This window comes from Schistocerca cancellata, chromosome 6 (assembly GCF_023864275.1).
Source record: "Schistocerca cancellata isolate TAMUIC-IGC-003103 chromosome 6, iqSchCanc2.1, whole genome shotgun sequence".
Lineage (NCBI taxonomy): Eukaryota > Metazoa > Arthropoda > Insecta > Orthoptera > Acrididae > Schistocerca > Schistocerca cancellata.
The window spans coordinates 51,085,681-51,105,042 of NC_064631.1; the positions used below are offsets into that span (position 1 = coordinate 51,085,681).

General features: G+C 44.0%; 1 protein-coding gene across 4 annotated transcripts in view; it reads right to left on the reverse strand.

The window, feature by feature from the left end:
- LOC126191140 (inactive dipeptidyl peptidase 10) overlaps positions 1 to 19,362 on the reverse strand; it is a 1,759,372-nt gene that overhangs the window by 211,578 nt on the left and 1,528,432 nt on the right. For 2 of the 4 annotated variants that reach the window (XM_049931893.1, XM_049931892.1), the window contains exon 11: positions 18,970 to 19,135. In XM_049931893.1, coding sequence (XP_049787850.1) covers positions 18,970 to 19,135 — 166 coding nt within the window. The remainder of the gene's footprint in view (positions 1 to 18,969; positions 19,136 to 19,362) is intronic. The other 2 variants (XM_049931895.1, XM_049931894.1) reach the window with 2 other exon arrangements.

A 19,362-nucleotide genomic window follows, 5' to 3' on the forward strand; every position in this document is an offset into this window, starting at 1 on the left:
GAGGCCTGGTACGAAGTCGGCGTTCCAAAACATGCCAAAGGTGTTCTATAGGATTCAGGGCAGGACTCTGTGCAGGCCTGTGCATTACAGGGATGTTATTGTAAAGAAACCACTCCGCCACATGCCATGCATTACGGACAGGTGTTCTATCATGTTGAAAGATGCAATCGCCATCCCCGAATTGCACTTCAACAGTGGGCAGTAAGAAGATGGTTAAAACATCAGTGTAGGCCTGTGTTGTGATAGTGCCACGCAAAACGACAAGGAGAGCAAGCCACCTCCACGAAAAACACGGCCACACCATACACAACCACCTCCGAATTTTACTGTTGGTACTACACACACTGCCAGATGCTGTTTACCGGGCATTCGCCATACCCACACCCTGCAATCGGATCGCCACATTGTGTACCGTGATTCGTCGCTCCACACAACGTTTTTCCACTGTTCAATCGTCCAATGTTTACGCTCCTTACACCAAGCGAGGCGTCGTTTGAGTTTTACCGGCGTGATGTGTGGCTTATGAGCTGCCGCTCCAACATGAAATGCAAGTTTTCTCGCCTCCCGCCTAACTGTCATAGTACTTACAGTGGATCCTGATGCAGTTTGGAATCCCTGTGTGATGGTCTGCATAGATGTCTGCATATTACACATTACGTCATCTTCAACTGTCGGTGGTCTCTGTCAGTCAACAGATGAGGTCAGCCAGTACGCTTTTGTGCTGTACGTCGCCCTTCACGTTTCCACTTCACTATCACATCAGAAACAGTGGGCCAAAGGATGTTTAGGAGTATAGAAATATCGCGTACAGACGTATGACGCAAGTGACACCCAATCACCTGACCACGTTCGAAGTCCCTGAGTTCCGCGGAGCGCCCCATTCTGCTCTCTCACGACGTTTAATGATTACTCAGGCCGCTGATGTGGAGTACCTGGCAGTAGGTGGCAGCACAATGCACCTAATATGAAAAACGTATGTTTTTGGGGGTGTCCGGATGCTTATGATCACATAGAGTGCTGCGTTTGAAATTCTTTCTTCACATTATTCACATCGCTGTAAATTCTAAAGATCCATAAAAAATAACATAATTTTTATCTACGTGTTGTTTTGCTGTTTCTATAGTTGTGTCTCTATTCAGTTCTACTGAATTGTGGTTCTTGCATGTGTATATGTGTTATCCAGAAGTGTAAGTGTAACTCATGTGCTATAACATTACTCTATTTCGAAATACGAGAAGCTGTGCGTTCGCCATTTGCGTAGCGGGCCTTCAGGCAGCGAGTGTTTGGTTGTCTGCCACTGGGGGACGATGTAAACAGAGGAAGATACCTGAATCTGACCGCGCAGTGGGTTTACTCTTGGAACTTGTCATTCAGTTCGGAGGAATGAGTGAACGTATACAACCTTTTCATTAATTCTCGAGGCGGTGTCGATTAGAATGTATATGAATTACGGAAATATCTAAATGATTTAAATTTTTAAACATTTATTTTTCTCAAGTGATGGCAGGAGTTAAGATATTTTCCAGCGATTCCTACAGTAATGTGTTAGATCGTTCTAGTTTAATAAAGACTGTCTTAAATTTAATTTTGGCATTGCGTACTTTTACTATAATTATGGTGAGACAGCCAATTTTATATACAATTTTAAGAGCAGATCTGGTTATCGTTACAGAAGCCATATGCGTCATTGATATTCAATAAACGTATGCGCAGAGACTAGTGGCGCTAGACTAACAGACTACTGGACAGATTGACTTACATAAATTATCATAATTTTATAAGCAAGAAAAACTGGTGTTTCTTACACGAAATTTTGTCGTACGAAACGTTATAGTATTAGTATATGCAACATGAAATCATTCTTTTCCGTTAACATGTTCGAAATCTTTTAACGAAAGTTAAGTTCGCAAACCGAACAATACGATAAATACAGGGTGTTTCAAAAATGACCGGTATATTTGAAACGGCAATAAAAACTAAACGAGCAGCGATAGAAATACACCGTTTGTTGCAATATGCTTGGGACAACAGTACATTTTCAGGCAGACAAACTTTCGAAATTACAGTAGTTACAATTTTCAACAACAGATGGCGCTGCGGTCTGGGAAACTCTATAGTACGATATTTTCCACATATCCACCATGCGTAGCAATAATATGGCGTAGTCTCTGAATGAAATTACCCGAAACCCTTGACAACGTGTCTGGCGGAATGGCTTCACATGCAGATGAGATGTACTGCTTCAGCTGTTCAATTGTTTCTGGATTCTGGCGGTACACCTGGTCTTTCAAGTGTCCCACAGAAAGAAGTCACAGGGGTTCATGTCTGGCGAATAGGGAGGCCAATCCACGCCGCCTCCTGTATGTTTCGGATAGCCCAAAGCAATCACACGATCATCGAAATATTCATTCAGGAAATTAAAGACGTCGGCCGTGCGATGTGGCCGGGCACCACTTGCATAAACCACGAGGTGTTCGCAGTGTCGTCTAAGGCAGTTTGTACCGCCACAAATTCACGAAGAATGTCCAGATAGCGTGATGCAGTAATCGTTTCGGATCTGAAAAATGGGCCAATGATTCCTTTGGAAGAAATGGCGGCCCAGACCAGTACTTTTTGAGGATGCAGCGACGATGGGACTGCAACATGGGGCTTTTCGGTTCCCCATATGCGCCAGTTCTGTTTATTGACGAAGCCGTCCAGGTAAAAATAAGCTTCGTCAGTAAACCAAATGCTGCCCACATGCATATCGCCGTCATCAATCCTGTGCACTATATCGTTAGCGAATGTCTCTCGTGCAGCAATGGTAGCGGCGCTGAGGGGTTGCCGCATTTGAATTTTGTATGGATAGAGGTGTAAACTCTGGCGCATGAGACGATACGTGGACGTTGGCGTCATTTGGACCGCAGCTGCAACACGGTGAACGGAAACCCGAGGCCGCTGTTGGATCACCTGTTGCACTAGCTGCGCGTTGCCCTCTGTGGTTGCCATACGCGGTCGCCCTACCTTTCCAGCACGTTCATCCGTCACGTTCCCAGTCCGTTGAAATTTTTCAAACAGATCCTTTATTGTATCGCTTTTCGGTCCTTTGGTTACATTAAACCTCCGTTGAAAACTTCGTCTTGTTGCAACAACACTGTGTTCTAGGCGGTGGAATTCCAACACCAGAAAAATCCTCTATTCAAATAAATGAACCATGTTGTCTACAGCACACTTGCACGTTGTGAACAGCACACGCTTACAGCAGAAAGACGACGTACAGAATGGCGCACCCACAGACTGCGTTGTCTTCTATATCTTTCACATCACTTGCAGCGCCATCTGTTGTTGAAAATTGTAACTACTGTAATTTCGAAAGTTTGTCTGCCTGAAAATGTACTGTTGTCCCAAGCATATTGCAACAAACGGTGTATTTCTATCGCTGCTCGTTTAGTTTTTATTGCCGTTTCAAATATACCGGTCATTTTTGAAACACCCTGTATATGACCACGCCAAGAATGGAAGAATGTTCTCACATGTTCTTCGGTAGAGGCGGCGTTAAGCGTGCCCAATGTGGAGTCGCCACCTGGCTTTGCGATTCCGGTTTATGCAGCTTTCTTTAACTCATGAAAAATATTCAACTAGGACCAAAAAAAGCCGTGACCGCAAGTAAAGGTTTTACTGATCACCAGACGAAAAACCGCAATGGCGAGCAACCATCTGGTAATATTAACCTAAAACATTTGCTTTTTAAAAATCTACAATACGATTACGGAAAGGAGGTGGCTGACTAGACGCATGGTTCCCTTCGTGTAAACTCGAAACTTTTCGTGTTGACTATGCTTTGTTTACGGTTGCTGCCAACTTCAACGATCTAACAGGAGTGGCTTATTAGTTGCGGTGCTAAGTGCTGTTATTCTTTGTTATTTCATGTGACAATATACAGCGCAAATAATGAGTAACGAGGTAATTGTTTACTCATCGATGTCTTGCCTACGACACCCAGACAAGTTAGAAACCATAGAGGAAGTGGCATTCGTGGCGACGGTTAGAAAATAATAAATCAGGTCGCACAATGCTGTGATCTGGGAGAACGACGACGGCGAAGTACTGTCCCGCATTTGAAGCTGACCGTCCCTGTAATCCGCTCATGCGAAACCTGGTTGCTTCCGTATGCAATTTATACCATAGCTACGGACCGTTATAAGGTGCGCGCAACAGTGTGTTGGCGTGCCTGCCCGACAATGGCGGCCTAGTCATTGTCTGTCCTCTCCTAGTTTGTCCCTGAGCCGAGATCCTTCTTTCCATAATCCGTACACCTACCTGTCCATTGTACTACCGTCGGCAGAATGCGGAAGTAAACTATGTTTGCATATGGATGGGACCGAAGGAGTCCAACGAAACGTGAATGAAGCACGCAGCTCATCACTGTACAAATGTGTGTGAATTCCTAAGGGACCAAACTGCTTAGGTAACCAGTCCGTAGACTTATACACTACTTGAACTAACTTACGTTAAGAACAACACACACACACACACACACACACACACACACACACACACATACACACACACACACTCGGCACAGTAGAGTCACGCCATTATTCATAGTGCGTTATTACATCTGAGCCGACGGCCTTGCCGCAGTGGTAACACCCGTGAGATCACCGAAGTTAAGCGCTGTCGGGCTGGGATAGTACTTGGATAGCTGACCATCCTGTCTGCCGAGCTCTGTTAGCAAGCGGGGTGCACTCAGCCCTTGTGAGGCAAACTGAGGAGCTACTTGATTGAGAAGTAGCGGCTCCGGTCTCGGAAACTGACATATGGTCGGGAGAGCGGTGTGCTGACCACAGGCCCCTCCATATCCGCATCCAGTGACACCTATGGGCTGAGGATGACACGGCGGCCGGTCGATACCATTGGGCCTTCGTGGCCTGTTCGGGAGGAGTTTAGTTTTTTTTTTTTTTTTTTTTAGTTTTAGTTACTACTACTGCGTATACTCAGCGTCTGCTGAAATCGACATTGAACGCGTAAAGATACGTGATATACGAATATGATCAGATAGTAAAGCTTTAACAAATAATGTAGATCACTTATGGCATGCAGCAAACCAAAACGTCTGCTAATACCGTTAGCGAGAACTAAGAAGAGAGAAGTAGGAAATAGTGTAAGGATAGTTCGTAATGTGAACGATGACAATGATCCAGACATTTACTTCACATGGAAATGAAACAATTTCTGGAAAATTTTAAAGGAAACAAGATTTCGTTTTAAAAAGTATGAAAACAGAAACGTTGCTGATGGAGAGGGAGAACAAACTTGTGGTGTCACCACCAGACACCACACTTGCTAGGTGGTAGCTTTAAATCGGCCGCGGTCCATTAGTACATGTCGGACCCGCGTGTCGCCACTGTCAGTGATCGGAGACCGAGCGCCACCACACGGCAGGTCTAGAGAGACTGACTACCACTCGCCCCAGTTGTACGACGACTTTGCTAGCGACTACACCGACGAAGCCTTTCTCTCATTAGCCGAGACATAGTTAGAATAGCCTTCAGCTAAGTCCATGGCTACGACCTAGCAAGGCGCCATTAACCATTTCTAGAGAGAGTCTCCCTTGTATCATCAAGAATGCTGTATACAAATGATGGATTAAAGTTAAGTATTCCAGCAGCTACGTACTTTTCTTTATAGCATTCATTACGTATCCTGTTTCAGACCTAACGCCAGCCGGCGTGTGTAAACGCGTGCCTTTCGGTTACCCGTCACTGTGGACTGGCTGTCTTGTTAGTCCACTACAAAACTAACACTGTGTGCTCAGTTTTATTGTCCTATTTTGATTTCCTTCCGTTTACTGTAGAAGCATGTATTAACAGCGCATGTAGTTTTATGTGCTACGTGCTCACCTCAGTTATTAGATCGTAAAAAACAATTTTATTTTCCTGTTTTAGTTTCTTTCGCTTTTCTGTACAAGAATGTATTAATAGCGAATGTAGTTTTATCTGATGCATTCGCACCGCAGTTATTACACTGAAAAACTACTTTTATTTTCTCACGCTTTTCCGTAGAATAATATAAGAGTGAACGTAGTTTGTTTGTTTTATAAGCTGCACGCAGGACGCTAGCAGTTTAGGACCTGTGTTCCATTTGGAATGAGCGCGATTACACCGCTCCTGTGTCATTTCAAACAACCAGTAGCAGAACGCTGGCCGTTGTTGCTGCGCGGTTCTAGGCGCTTCAGTCCGGAACCGCGCGACTGCTACGATCGCAGGTTCGAAACCTGTCTCGGGCGTGGATGTGTGCGATGTCCTTAGGTTAGCTAGGTTTAAGTGGTTCTAAGTTCTAGGGGACTGATGACCTCAGATGTTCAGTCCCATAGTGCTCAGAGCCATTTGAACAGCAGAACACGTCCACAATCCGCAGCACCCCCAGATAAAACGGCCCTCACGTAATGAGCAGGTCGTGCCCGCGTTTTCGCTTCTCAACGGCTAGAAATACCATCACAGTGCCACTGTTTGTCCTTATTTAACGTTAAGTTATATTGTAATACAGATTGGTATATGAGAATGAGTGTGAATCCTTGTCTAAAACCGGTAAATGTTTTAAAAAAATTGGTAGCTGTTGTTGATCGGTGGCGTACACTGAACTAAAATAAGTACTTTTTATGGTTAGAACGATTTTTGTTTATCAAGAGAAACGACAGTCTATGTGCTTATAGAATAATATAAGAAATAATTTACACATTTAGCCAATACATAAACTGTTTGACTGTAGGATCACAGATGTAGGTTATTATTTTTAGCGAGTTTAGTTGCAGGGCATGAAAGCAGACGCATATGGCTCGACGTTACGACTTTATCGAGCTACCCATTTCAAACAGAGCCGTGCATAGCGCAGTTACTTAAGTATGTGAATGAGGTGAAGTCGTAGAATGTGTACCTACCACTTGCAACAGTAAAAGGCTAAGGGGATTACAATACTTTTCATATCATGAATACAATATTTTATAATTTATTGTTTCTGTAAATTAGTTGCCTGATGCCTCCGATTTGCCGTACTGGATTCTGTCTTTTCCTTTACACGCTTATTTTTTATTACGCATGTATAGTGAAAGACGTATGATGATTGTGGTAAAGGTACAGGTTTGACACGGCACACTAAACGACGCCCTACGCCCATAAATTATGAATCAGAACACCCAGATTCGTAAGTTTCTTCCATTCTGCAGGTGTCATGGGGAGGGCAAAATCTTATAGTAACGTTGTATGGAGTAAAATGTGTGAAGTAAGGCACAAATAGTCTGTTACGGAAAGAAGGCGGTGTAGCACAGGGAAAGTGAAGGTTTGTCGGCCAGCAACGCACTAATGCGCCCGTCTCCTACCGGCCTATAGCCGTCGTATAAATTACATACAGACGTAGCAGGGATTCGCGTAAGCAGATTTCAGAGACGGTCAGCTTCGAATGCGGGACAGCAATCCATTATTATGACCAGATCGCCGACTTCTTTTCATAGTACTGCTGCTGCGGCTCATGTATGCCACCGCAAGCTGTACAGCTTTCTGCAACAGACTTAATAAATTATTTAATTTCTTTCATGAGCACATGGCCGGCCGCGGTTGTCTAGCGGTTCTAGGCGCGCAGTCCGGAACTGCGCCACTGCTACGGTCGCAGGTTCGAATCCTGCCTGGGCATGGATGTGTGTGATGTCCTTAGGTTAGTTAGGTTTAAGTAGTTCTAAGTTCTAGAGGACTGATGACCTCAGAAGTTATGTCCCATAGTGCTCAGAGCCATTTGAACTAAAACGCGCTATTGACAATGCACCGCCCTATACTGCTGTACCGCGCGGGTTAACAGTTGTTGCGAAAACGACTACTTCATACTTCTACCGATAAATAACGTTCCCAGCATCCTTCGCGGTAACGGACCAAGTCCTCCCGACCAGAATACATTTAGAAGACACGTGCCCTAATTCACACTTTTTACTCCACAGCATAATCGCGTGAGATTTAGCCGTAGTCATGTCATCTGTAAAATGAGAAAACTCACGAGCCATAATTTGTGAGCACAGGACGCCGTTAAATGTGGCATCCAACACATACACCCATACCATAATTTTAATCCGATACCCTTTCATTACATTATTTGAGACTATTTCTTATCTTATTAATTCATTGCGAACGTTTGTGACGTGTAGTACGTTTTATAATGTGCACGGACTGTCGACGTAACATTGTCGCTTTGTTCCCAGTGTGTGCTCAGCATATATCGATACACGCCGCTAGTCTTCGTGACTTTGATGCCATGTTTTCCCTGCTGCCAGAAGCTGCATAAAACGGTTGTGGTACTGTACATAGCTGCTCGGTGAACGCGTGCCGAGTTGTATTTAATAAAGTAATTAGCGACGAAGCCAATCCTGGCCCATCGGGGTAAAATTCATTAACACAAATCAGTGTCACATTACTACAAATCACTATCGCATTTGAACATAAATCTCAATAAAATGCACTTCCACGAAACGTTGTTACTTCCGTGCGCTATTTCTATCATTGCCGCTGATAGCTGGGTGGCTCCTGAACTGGTAGCAATGCCGAATTAAGAGAATTACTCGTACATCACCCTCTCACCCTCCATCGCAATGCAGCGACCACCTTTTACATCCTCTTCTCATGCGAGACAGCTCGTCAACGGGCTATAGGTACTTACACAAAGACATAAAAATCTTATCATTATTACAGATATAATATAAGACCTTCGTATCTTTAACATTTAAATCACAGGCTCCAAAAGATATAGATATATGGAGAGAAAATGGGAACATCGTTCTGCAAAAGGAAAAGAAAAGCAGAATGAGCTGTACCGAGTCAGGTAAAAAAGAAAAAAAAAAAAAGAAAAGGAAACTGCTTGTAGTAATATGGAATCATCTGAATCGATTGCTTAGACTTCCGAAAAAGAAATACGTCCGATTCTCCGTTAAACTTGGAAAGTAGGCCTACCCCAGATGTGCAGTGTGCAGTTACGAGCCACAGAAGTCGCAAATAGTCATAGGACCAAACTCTAGCCAGTCGGAATGTCTAGTCCCTGTGTTGAACAGTGGAGCTCACGAACAACAGCTGCGTCCTCTCTCAACTAGCAAGGGTGCCAGCGATGAAGTTAAAGGAGCATTTTTTGGTTCGCATCCGGGAATGTGGACATTCACCATAACGGATTCACAGTGTCATGAAATTGTTCAGAGCGGCCCTACGCAGGAGTTAAAGAACAGCGATGAATATTATCCCAACGACGATGATTACAGAACTTTTTCTAATTCTCGTTCCTCAAGAAAACTAAATAATGATGAAACTCAACATCGTCATTGGTTGGTTCATTCGAATTGTTAAAATAGTTTTCTGTTTCCCATGCAGTCTATATCGGAATTCATAAACTCAGATGGTACAAGGAGGGTGCTGTGACTGGGTATACTTAAGTAGTACTTTACAAAAACACGACAATGCCAAAGAACATACGGCATTTACAGGGTGTTTCAAAAATGACCGGTATATTTGAAACGGTAATGAAAACTAAACGAGCAGCGATAGAAATACACCGTTTGTTGCAATATGCTTGGGACAACAGTACATTTTCAGGCAGACAAACTTTCGAAATTACAGTAGTTACAATTTTCAACAACAGATGGCGCTGCGGTCTGGGAAACTCTATAGTACGATATTTTCCACATATCCACCATGCGTAGCAATAATATGGCGTAGTCTCTGAATGAAATTACCCGAAACCCTTGACAACGTGTCTGGCGGAATGGCTTCACATGCAGATGAGATGTACTGCTTCAGCTGTTCAATTGTTTCTGGATTCTGGCGGTACACCTGGTCTTTCAAGTGTCCCCACAGAAAGAAGTCACAGGGGTTCATGTCTGGCGAATAGGGAGGCCAATCCACGCAGCCTCCTGTATGTTTCGGATAGCCCAAAGCAATCACACGATCATCGAAATATTCATTCAGGAAATTAAAGACGTCGGCCGTGCTAAGTGGCTGGGCACCATCTTGCATAAACCACGAGGTGTTCGCAGTGTCGTCTACGGCAGTTTGTACCGCCACAAATTCACGAAGAATGTCCAGATAGCGAGATACAGTAATCGTTTCGGATCTGAAAAATGGGCCAATGATTCCTTTGGAAGAAATGGCGGCCCAGACCAGTACTTTTTGAGGATGCAGGGATGATGGGACTGCAACATGTGGCTTTTCGGTTCCCCATATGCGCCAGTTCTGTTTATTGACGAAGCCGTCCAGGTAAAAATAAGCTTCGTCAGTAAACCAAATGCTGCCCACATGCATATCGCCGTCATCAATCCTGTGCACTATATCGTTAGCGAATGTCTCTCGTGCAGCAATGGTAGCGGCGCTGAGGGGTTGCCGCGTTTGAATTTTGTATGGATAGAGGTGTAAACTCTGGCGCATGAGACGATACGTGGACGTTGGCGTCATTTGGACCGCAGCTGCAACACGGCGAACGGAAACCCGAGGCCGCTGTCGGATCACCTGCTGCACTAGCTGCGCGTTGCCCTCTGTGGTTGCTGTACGCGGTCGCCCTACCTTTCCAGCACGTTCATCCGTCACGTTCCCAGTCCGTCGAAATTTTTCAAACAGATCCTTTATTGTATCGCTTTTCGGTCCTTTGGTTACATTAAACCTCCGTTGAAAACTTCGTCTTGTTGCAACAACACTGTGTTCTAGGCGGTGGAATTCCAACACCAGAAAAATCCTCTGTTCTAAGGAATAAACCATGTTGTCCACAGCACACTTGCACGTTGTGAACAGCACACGCTTACAGCAGAAAGACGACGTACAGAATGGCGCACCCACAGACTGCGCTGTCTTCTATATCTTTCACATCACTTGCAGCGCCATCTGTTGTTGAAAATTGTAACTACTGTAATTTCGAAAGTTTGTCCGCCTGAAAATGTACTGTTGTCCCAAGCATATTGCAACAAACGGTGTATTTCTATCGCAGCTCGTTTAGTTTTTATTGCCGTTTCAAATATACCGGTCATTTTTGAAACACCCTGTAGGTTCCATTGGATGACATTAGAGAAAGGAATAAAGCATGGAAATCCAATCGGCCAAGAAACCGAAAGGCTAATTCGTGAATCCCAAAACATTAGCACAGTTTGTTTCAGAGATTAATTAATGTTCTGGCGTAACCACAAACGCCGGAACGAAGATGCGGAACGCAGGAGCTGAGAAGGCGGTGAGGAATCGTCGGCTAATGACGCGCGGAACTGCACCGCGACGCGTCAAGAGCGACGCATAGAAGGGCTCCTGATAGCCTCGGTGGCTCAGATCGGCACTGGATCGCCGGCGTTAGTTATCAGTGACGTGTGTCAACTTGCCTGAACATTTTGCGTACCAAGGACTTTAAATTATATTGCCTGTCGCCCCTCATTTGCGATTACTACTTGCAAATCTCCAAAGTTAAGTACTGTCAATTGCTTTATAGAGATAAAACTACTAACGATATTATTTCGAATTGTTGTATAGCATTCCGAGAACGCTGCATCCCGTAGGCACCCTATTAGTGACGAGTCGGCAAGACCCCACAATTAATATCGTTAATTTCTTAGCCTCTCTTAATATGGCATTTAGAGGTCACAGATAATCTTTTCAGTATAAACGACGACATTGAGAATTCTGGTAACTTAATAGACTTGTTTAAATTAATATCTAAACATTATCCTACATCAGCGGAACACATGAAACGCATTAGTTACAAACAACTTACACACCACTATCTCAGCCACTATATTCGGGATGAATTGATCATCTTGATGGCAAAAACAGTTAATGAAGAAATGATTCGTAGGGTAAAAGAGGCAAAATTTTAATCTTCTCGGTTGCACTAGAGACTGTTGTTGAGCTGTAAAAAGTCACTTACCTTAAGATTTTGTAACACATAAACTGGCGCGGTACAAGAAAACTTTATGGGATCTGAAGACGTCGCTCAGACGACTAGAGAATTTCTTGTTAAGGCAATGCTGGAGGAACTAGATAAAATGGATGACATATTCAAAACTGTCATAGCCAAAGATACGGCGATGGAGCAAATATGGAGAGTAAACAAAATGGTTCAAATGGCTCTGAGCACTATGGCACTTAACATCTGAGGTCATCCGTCCCTAACTAACCTAAGGACATCGCACACACATCCATATCTGAGGCGGGATTCGAACATGCGACTGTAGAGGTCGCGCGGTTGAGGACTGAAGCGCTTAGAACCACTTGGCCACCGCGGTCGGCTATGGGGGCTAAAAATAGTGGACTTAAAACTCGAATACTAAACATAATCGCAAGGCACTTTTTGCACCCTGCAGGTGTTGGTTTTGGTTTTGTTTTTGGCGGAGCAGACCAGACAGTGAGGTCATCGGTCTCGTAGGATTAGGGAAGGAAGTCGGCCGTGCCCTTCCAAAGGAACCATCCCGGCATTTGCCTGGAGCGATTTAGGAAATCACGGAAAACCTAAATCAGGATGCCGGACGCGGGATTGAACCGTCGTCCTCCCGAATCTGAGTCCAGTGTGCTAACCACTGCGCCACCTCGCTCGGACCCTGCAGGTGTCGTAGTTGGAATCTGCTCCTTGTAGATGCAGATAATTCTTCAGCAGCAGCCAAAACATTTTTTGCTTCTATTCAAAAAATATATTTGCTATTTTCAAGATACAGCAAACGCTGGAAAGTAATCTCAGGCAAATTATAGCTTACTGCGAAACCTTTATCAGAAACAAGGTGGGAAAAACAGAATCGAGACTGTGAGGGCTGTGCTATTATAATTTGATTAAAAAATTGCACAGAAAAATCAGACGCACTCAGTGATCGTGATTCAGTTTTGAACGAAATGCTCAACTTAGAGTGTATCATGTAATTGCGTTTGTGGTACGAGGTACTACCGCATTTTAATGTTATAAGCAAATTATGGCAATCTGTACGACTCAATCTATTACTCTTGACTATTCGCGTACGTTTTGTGATTGGATCAAAAAACAGCGACAAACTCAGTTCAGGCAATGCCTGTCTGGCACTCGTCATTTTATTGAGAAAAGTTGTTATGATCTGCAAAAGATTTTAAAGGTAAAAGGTTAGCCAAAATGAAAAGGACATTCGATTATGAAAGCAGTGAGCCTAAACAGTCTCCTAAAAGCAGATGCTAAACAGAATTTTTTTTAATATCCTGGTTGACTACATATTGCGCAATATGGATTCACGATTTATACATTTAAAACAACATTTTGAAAATATTGGTTTTCGCTATGATCTAAGTTAGATGAAATTATTACAAAAGATCGTACATAAAAAAGCTGTCAGACAGTCTTGCGAGTGGGTGAGAGCTGTCACTTCCAAACTTGTAAATCATATGAAGAATTGCAAACAGAGCTCCCAAATTTATCCAACTTCATTAAAGATAAGAAGGGGGTACTACAATGTTTAACAGGAAATAGCTCAAAAAACATTTGCTCAAATATTTATATTGTCATTCGAATTTTGTTAACAATACCAGTACGTGCAGCCTCTGCAGAAAGGAGTTTTTCAAAATTAAAACTAATAAAAATTATTTAAGAAGTACAAAAAGTCAGCAAAGTCTTTCAACTTTGACAGTTTTAGCTATTGCAGGAGCAATAGCATCCAAACTGGATTACGACACAGTTGTTAAAGAGTTCAGTAAGGCTAAAAGTAGGAAATTTTTGCTTCATTAACGTTAAACTGTTAGTTTTGACTGAAATTACTGAATATATTACATAAAATTGAAATGTTAACACTTTGACGATTGAAAGAAATAGATCTCTCTACATAAAATGTGGCGCCTTGTGCCACCAGAGTACTCCGTCGTCAAGTCACGAGTGGCCTACCGGGACCATCCGACCGCCGTGCCATCCTCAGAGGAGGATGCGGATAGGAGGGGCATGGGGTCAGCACACCGCTCTCCTGGTCGTTATGATGGTATTCTTGACCGAAGCCGCCATTATTCGGTCGAATAGCTCCTCAGTTGGCATCACGAGGCTGAGTGCACCCCGAAAAATGGCAACAGCGCATGGCGGCTGGTTGGTCACCCATCCAATTGCCGGCCACGCCCAACAGCGCTTAACTTCGGTGATCTTACGGGAACCGGTGTATCCACCGCGGCAAGGCCGTTGCTGCGCCACCAGAGGGCCTCGTAAAATTTGTCTCGCTCCCCCCCCACCCCCTCACAAATTTTCGTCATGCGCCGCCACTGCTCACTTGTGTCTTGACAGTCATTCTCAAATGTAAGACGTTATTCAATTAGGACATCCATCCAACCTGAAGTCGACGGCAAGGCTAGCACGTGCGGTAAACTCGCTTTGTGGAAGGCCGCACAGATCGCAGACTGCTAACAAACTCCACAGATACCCATCAGAAAGTAACGGTAGAACTACAGTGTTCTGGAGGTGATAAGTGCTGTGCCGGACACCAAAATCGCTCGAACTGTTCCCCAGAGCTTTCAATTTGCCAATGTAGTCTATAGGGTTTCAGTCCACGACGCTTTCATCTCCTGAATCAATTTATGTGGCACAAAGAAGGTATATACGTACTGCTCTTGTACTTTATCAGACGTAATATGTCACCTTAGACGTAATTCGCTGTGTTTCTTCAGGTGCAGAAGACGTTAGCGGAGGCTAAGGATTCGGTCATTTAGTTGCTAACAATACCTGGAATGTTTATTGATACTTATACAAAAGCTGTGACGCCATTACGTCATCTGAACGCTGTCAGATCTTACCAAGATGAGATGAAGTGATTTCTAAAACTCATTTGGCTTTTTAGAACACCTAAGCCCGTAATATGACTCTTTTCTCGTAGCCGGCATTGTCACGTTAAGTAATTTCTACGACTCTCTAAAACCTTTTTAAATAATGATTTGACCCTTCCTGCTCTGTAGCTGAGAGATCAACGCATCTGATAGCCATGTGGAGGACCAGGGCTGAGTTACAGGTAGTGTCCTGGATTGTTTTCTTGGCTGAAGGACGGAAAGATGAGAAGTAGCGGCTCCAAAGTCTGGAAAGCCCACAGCGGCTTGGAGAGCGGTATGGCGATCCCAGAGCCCTCCGGACACCATCTGGCAGAGGATGACGTGGAGACTCAGCGGCGTCATATGGATCTCTGGGCTCGGGCCAAGGTTGCTCGACCCGTCGATCGCGATAGACCGTCAATCGACAACGCTTTATGAGTCGATCTTTCAAAACCTGTGTCCGAACTTTGTTAAATGACTGTAACTTGGCGCGTTGTGAGCGAAGGTTACTGTGAGCGGGAAGAGCGTTCGGTGTTGGCTGCGGGATGAAGTGCGGTGTTCTGCGAGTAGGCGGACGGGAGGGGGGGGGGGGGGGGGACAAGCTCTGCCCATCCAGCAAACAACACAACCTTTGTTTTTCAACTTCCAGGAAACGACAATGTGCCCCACGAAAGTAATATTCAGTTAAATACTGGGTGTTACAGAAACACTTTCTTCACTGTCAGAACTGTTGGACCAACACACACCATTTGACCAGGAAGCTGCAAAGATAAATAAGGACTAGCTGATAGCAATGAAGACAGAGTTTCAATACCGATATTCAGATTTCAAGGCAATGGAACCTGTTCTAGCTCTCAAAGCTCAATCATTCCAAAAAGTGGCTATGGAAGGTATTTCAAGTCAAGCTAGTTCTCTTTTCTCTTTTAGTGAGACTGAACTTGAAGAGAGAATAATTCTATTTCAAAATGATGTTACCTTAAAGTCAGAATGGACTGATGATAGCTTTTGGATGAAATCATCTATGTGACACAGCGTTTTCAACGATGAACGTAGCAAAACCTAAGCATAGCAATAAACTGATCCTCATCTTTCAGGCTGTGTAAGGTTGATAGTGATAAATTATTCACCCGATTACAATAAACTTGTCAATAGTATGCAAAAACAAAGTATCTCACCAAACTCTTTAAATATTTCTGATGGTGTGTATTTTAATATTTTTCAGTTGTGTAATATCTCGAAAAAATGTTCGAATGTGTGTGAATTCCTAAGTGACCAAACTGCTGAACTCATCGGTCCCTAGACTTACACACTACTTAAGCTAACTTATGCTAAGAACAACACACATACCCATGCCCAAGGGAGGACTCGAATCACCGGCGGGAGTGGCCACACAATCCGTGACGTGGCTCATCAAACCGCGCGGCCACTCCACTTTGCCAATCTCGAAAACTGAGTAGATTGACTAGTAGGCCTACACCTTTTTATGTGGAGAGAATTACATTTAATGCATTTTGTGCAATTAAAAATGGCTGATTTTCGCTACAGTGCTGTTTTGGGCTTAATTTTTACGGCAGTAGGTCTCTAAATGGATTAAATCGCCTGTAGTAGATCTCAAGCTTCAAAAGGTTGAGCATCCAGCAGAGCACCCAAAGGCAGAGATGGGTGGGCAAACAGCTGATACTTGGCCATTCAGGCAGAAGTGCACTTCAGAGGCCAGGGTGCCTATTCTGTATCTTTCCGCCATTGTACCGATCGTTTCGGTACTCAATAGCACCGAACGGTCTAGTACTCGAATTAGAGTCCCTGCGTTATTCAGTATTTCCCTAGCAATACCGTTCGGGTGTAGAGAACCGAAGCGCTGTTGTCGGTTCGTGTTGCGCAAGCCAATCAAAAGCAAGCGGCCGCAGATCCACGCATGCGCACTGCAGCGCGCACAGCGCCACGAACACAAAGCGGCTAGCAGGCGACACGGGCGCGCTGTTCTTCCAAGTACCGAAAACTGCGTTTACGTTGCCAAAACGCATGACGCCGCGTTCGATAGATCTGAAGTGCCCGCCTTCATCGCCCTTGCCTCCTCCTTAACAGTATCAGGCGCAGTGTATCCATTTCCACGATTCTCAGCTCAAATGCATAAAAATTTTTACAGTTTCTCTGACCACATGTTTCCATGCGTGCATAATTACGATATCGTATTCGACTGTATTCTACAGATTGTCATAAATGCGGCATTATGTCATCTTATTCTCATTCACACTGACACCGTGTTTTGGATTTTACGTTTCGGAAAATCAGTTAGGAATAGTGTGCAGTACCACATTGTACTAATACATCCATAAAAACACCCAAAAAATTGATTCTGACAGTTTCAAAGAATAAGAAGATAAACAGAATGTGGTTATAACACGCTCCTAGAGATCCAAATGATTAAGTAGCCCACTTCCCTATACGACTCGTCAACGATCTGGATCTTAAAAACAAAATTGAAAAAAAAAGAACGCATTTTCGAAAGCTCCTGCAGTTCGTCAAAGTTTATAACATGCATCTCATGAATGAAAATGTTTAGTATATGGCGCTACAGTGTAACAATATTACGGCAGAGATCTTTCATCTCTGTCTACTGTGGTTGAGGATTCGATCGCAGATAAATACTTGTGACAAGCAAGATTATGAAGGTGACTGCTCCTAGTTCCATTCCCAGTAATTTAAGGTGTGCTCTTAGATTCCTGTCTAACCGCATACTCGGAAATCGCTACATATTTGGAAAAAATGGTGAATTATTTCTGACAAGAAAAAATTTAAAGGTCGGTTGTTTCACTCACAGCAGTTTCATATTTCGTATTTGAAACACAAATGGTGCAGATGGCTCTGAGCACTATGGGACTTAACTTCTGAGGTCATCAGTCCCCTAGAACTTAGAGCTACTTAAACCTAACTAACCTAAGGACATCACACACATCCACGCCCGAGGCAGGACTCGAACCTGCGACCGTACCGGTTTCAGACTCTAGCGCCTAGAACCGCTCGGCCATTCCAGCCGGCATTTGAAACACACAGAAATCACGAAATCATTACTGAGGAAGTGCGCTCTTACATGTAAGTAACAACTAATATTGCAGAAAAATCTTAACTTACACGTATAAGAATGTCTCAAAACGTGTGAAGAGGATAAAAATTTTTTTTTTTCATCCACCCTTTCGTATCGCATTCACGCGCGCTAACCACTTGGCCACGCCAAACAATAGACGCGCAAATTTCAATTCTTGTAGTATTCTGTAGAGGAACGTAGGCTGACTTCGTTGCCAAACGGTGCTGCCTAAGTCATAAATGCGTGATAGTTTGGAAGGTTTCCAATATCAAGCTTCACGTAATTGCTTTCCATTGTTACTTCAAAGTTGTTAACACGTTTCGTTTATTACTAACCCATTCGTGGGAAAAAGTACACAAAGGCACTAGTAACGTCAGTTCACACTCACGTAATATACGTAAGCACAGCCGATGTCTTGATATTTAATGATGTTTAAACTCTTATTTGCATAAAAATAACACGTATTTTGAGAGTATATTGACCGAAAACTGTTTGTTTGGATGTAATCATTCACAGTAACAACCTAACCTAACCGTATTTCTAACAAAGGAAAACAGTTTATTACGAACACATTTTCCAACCGGATGCGTCCTCTGGTGATTCTTTAGTAACACAATCACTAAATCCAAAGCTAAAACCGGTAAATATGTTTAAAATAACAAATTATTGGTGTAAATAAACCACAGCTCACCGATAGACAGGCCCAGACCGAAATCCAAAACCTCTCGTTACAATTGTCGTAAAATCGGTGGCAGGACCGTTCGGTAACAAGTCTCAGGAGCTTACTGAATAGGATATTTCGATAAAGAACCGAAAATGACGTCACTACCGAGACTAACCTACTACACCGATCGGTATGAACGATACATGCGCATGCGCATGCGCATGCGCATGCGCATGCGCATGAGCATGCGCACTATACGTGCAATGGGGCCGCCTTACACATAGCAAACCAAGCCAGTACCATGGCGTGTGCCGGCTTGCGGGCGTTCCGGAGTGCCCGCGCCTTATGTCGCAGCGTTCGAGTAGCCCAGGTCACCAAGCACATCTAGGTACAGCGGTTACCGGCCAGTAGAGAGAGAGAGAGAGAGAGAGAGAGAGAGAGGAGAGAGAGCTCACCTCGACGCAGGTCCAGTTGGGCGCGTGGCAGGTGCTGATGATGCTGATGTTCTGGGCGCGGTTGAGCCAGACGGCCGACACCTCGTGGTTGTCGTCGCCCACCCAGCCGGCCGACGTCAGGTAGAACTCCCTGCTGCAACACGCACCCTCTGCTGTACGCTGCACCCTGTTCGTCAGTCACAGCTCTGTGTAGCCGGTGCAGCCAGTTCTCTGCACGCAGTCTTCCACACTCCTCATCCACAGTAAAAAATTATCAGTACCAACACTGAAATACTAAAATGACTGGGAGCAGATACTTTAATTTTACGACTCCACAACGAGTTCGAAAGTAATATAATTTAATCATTAAGTCATCCAATTAAACGGTGAATGTGGTATGCACTGTTTTGTGCA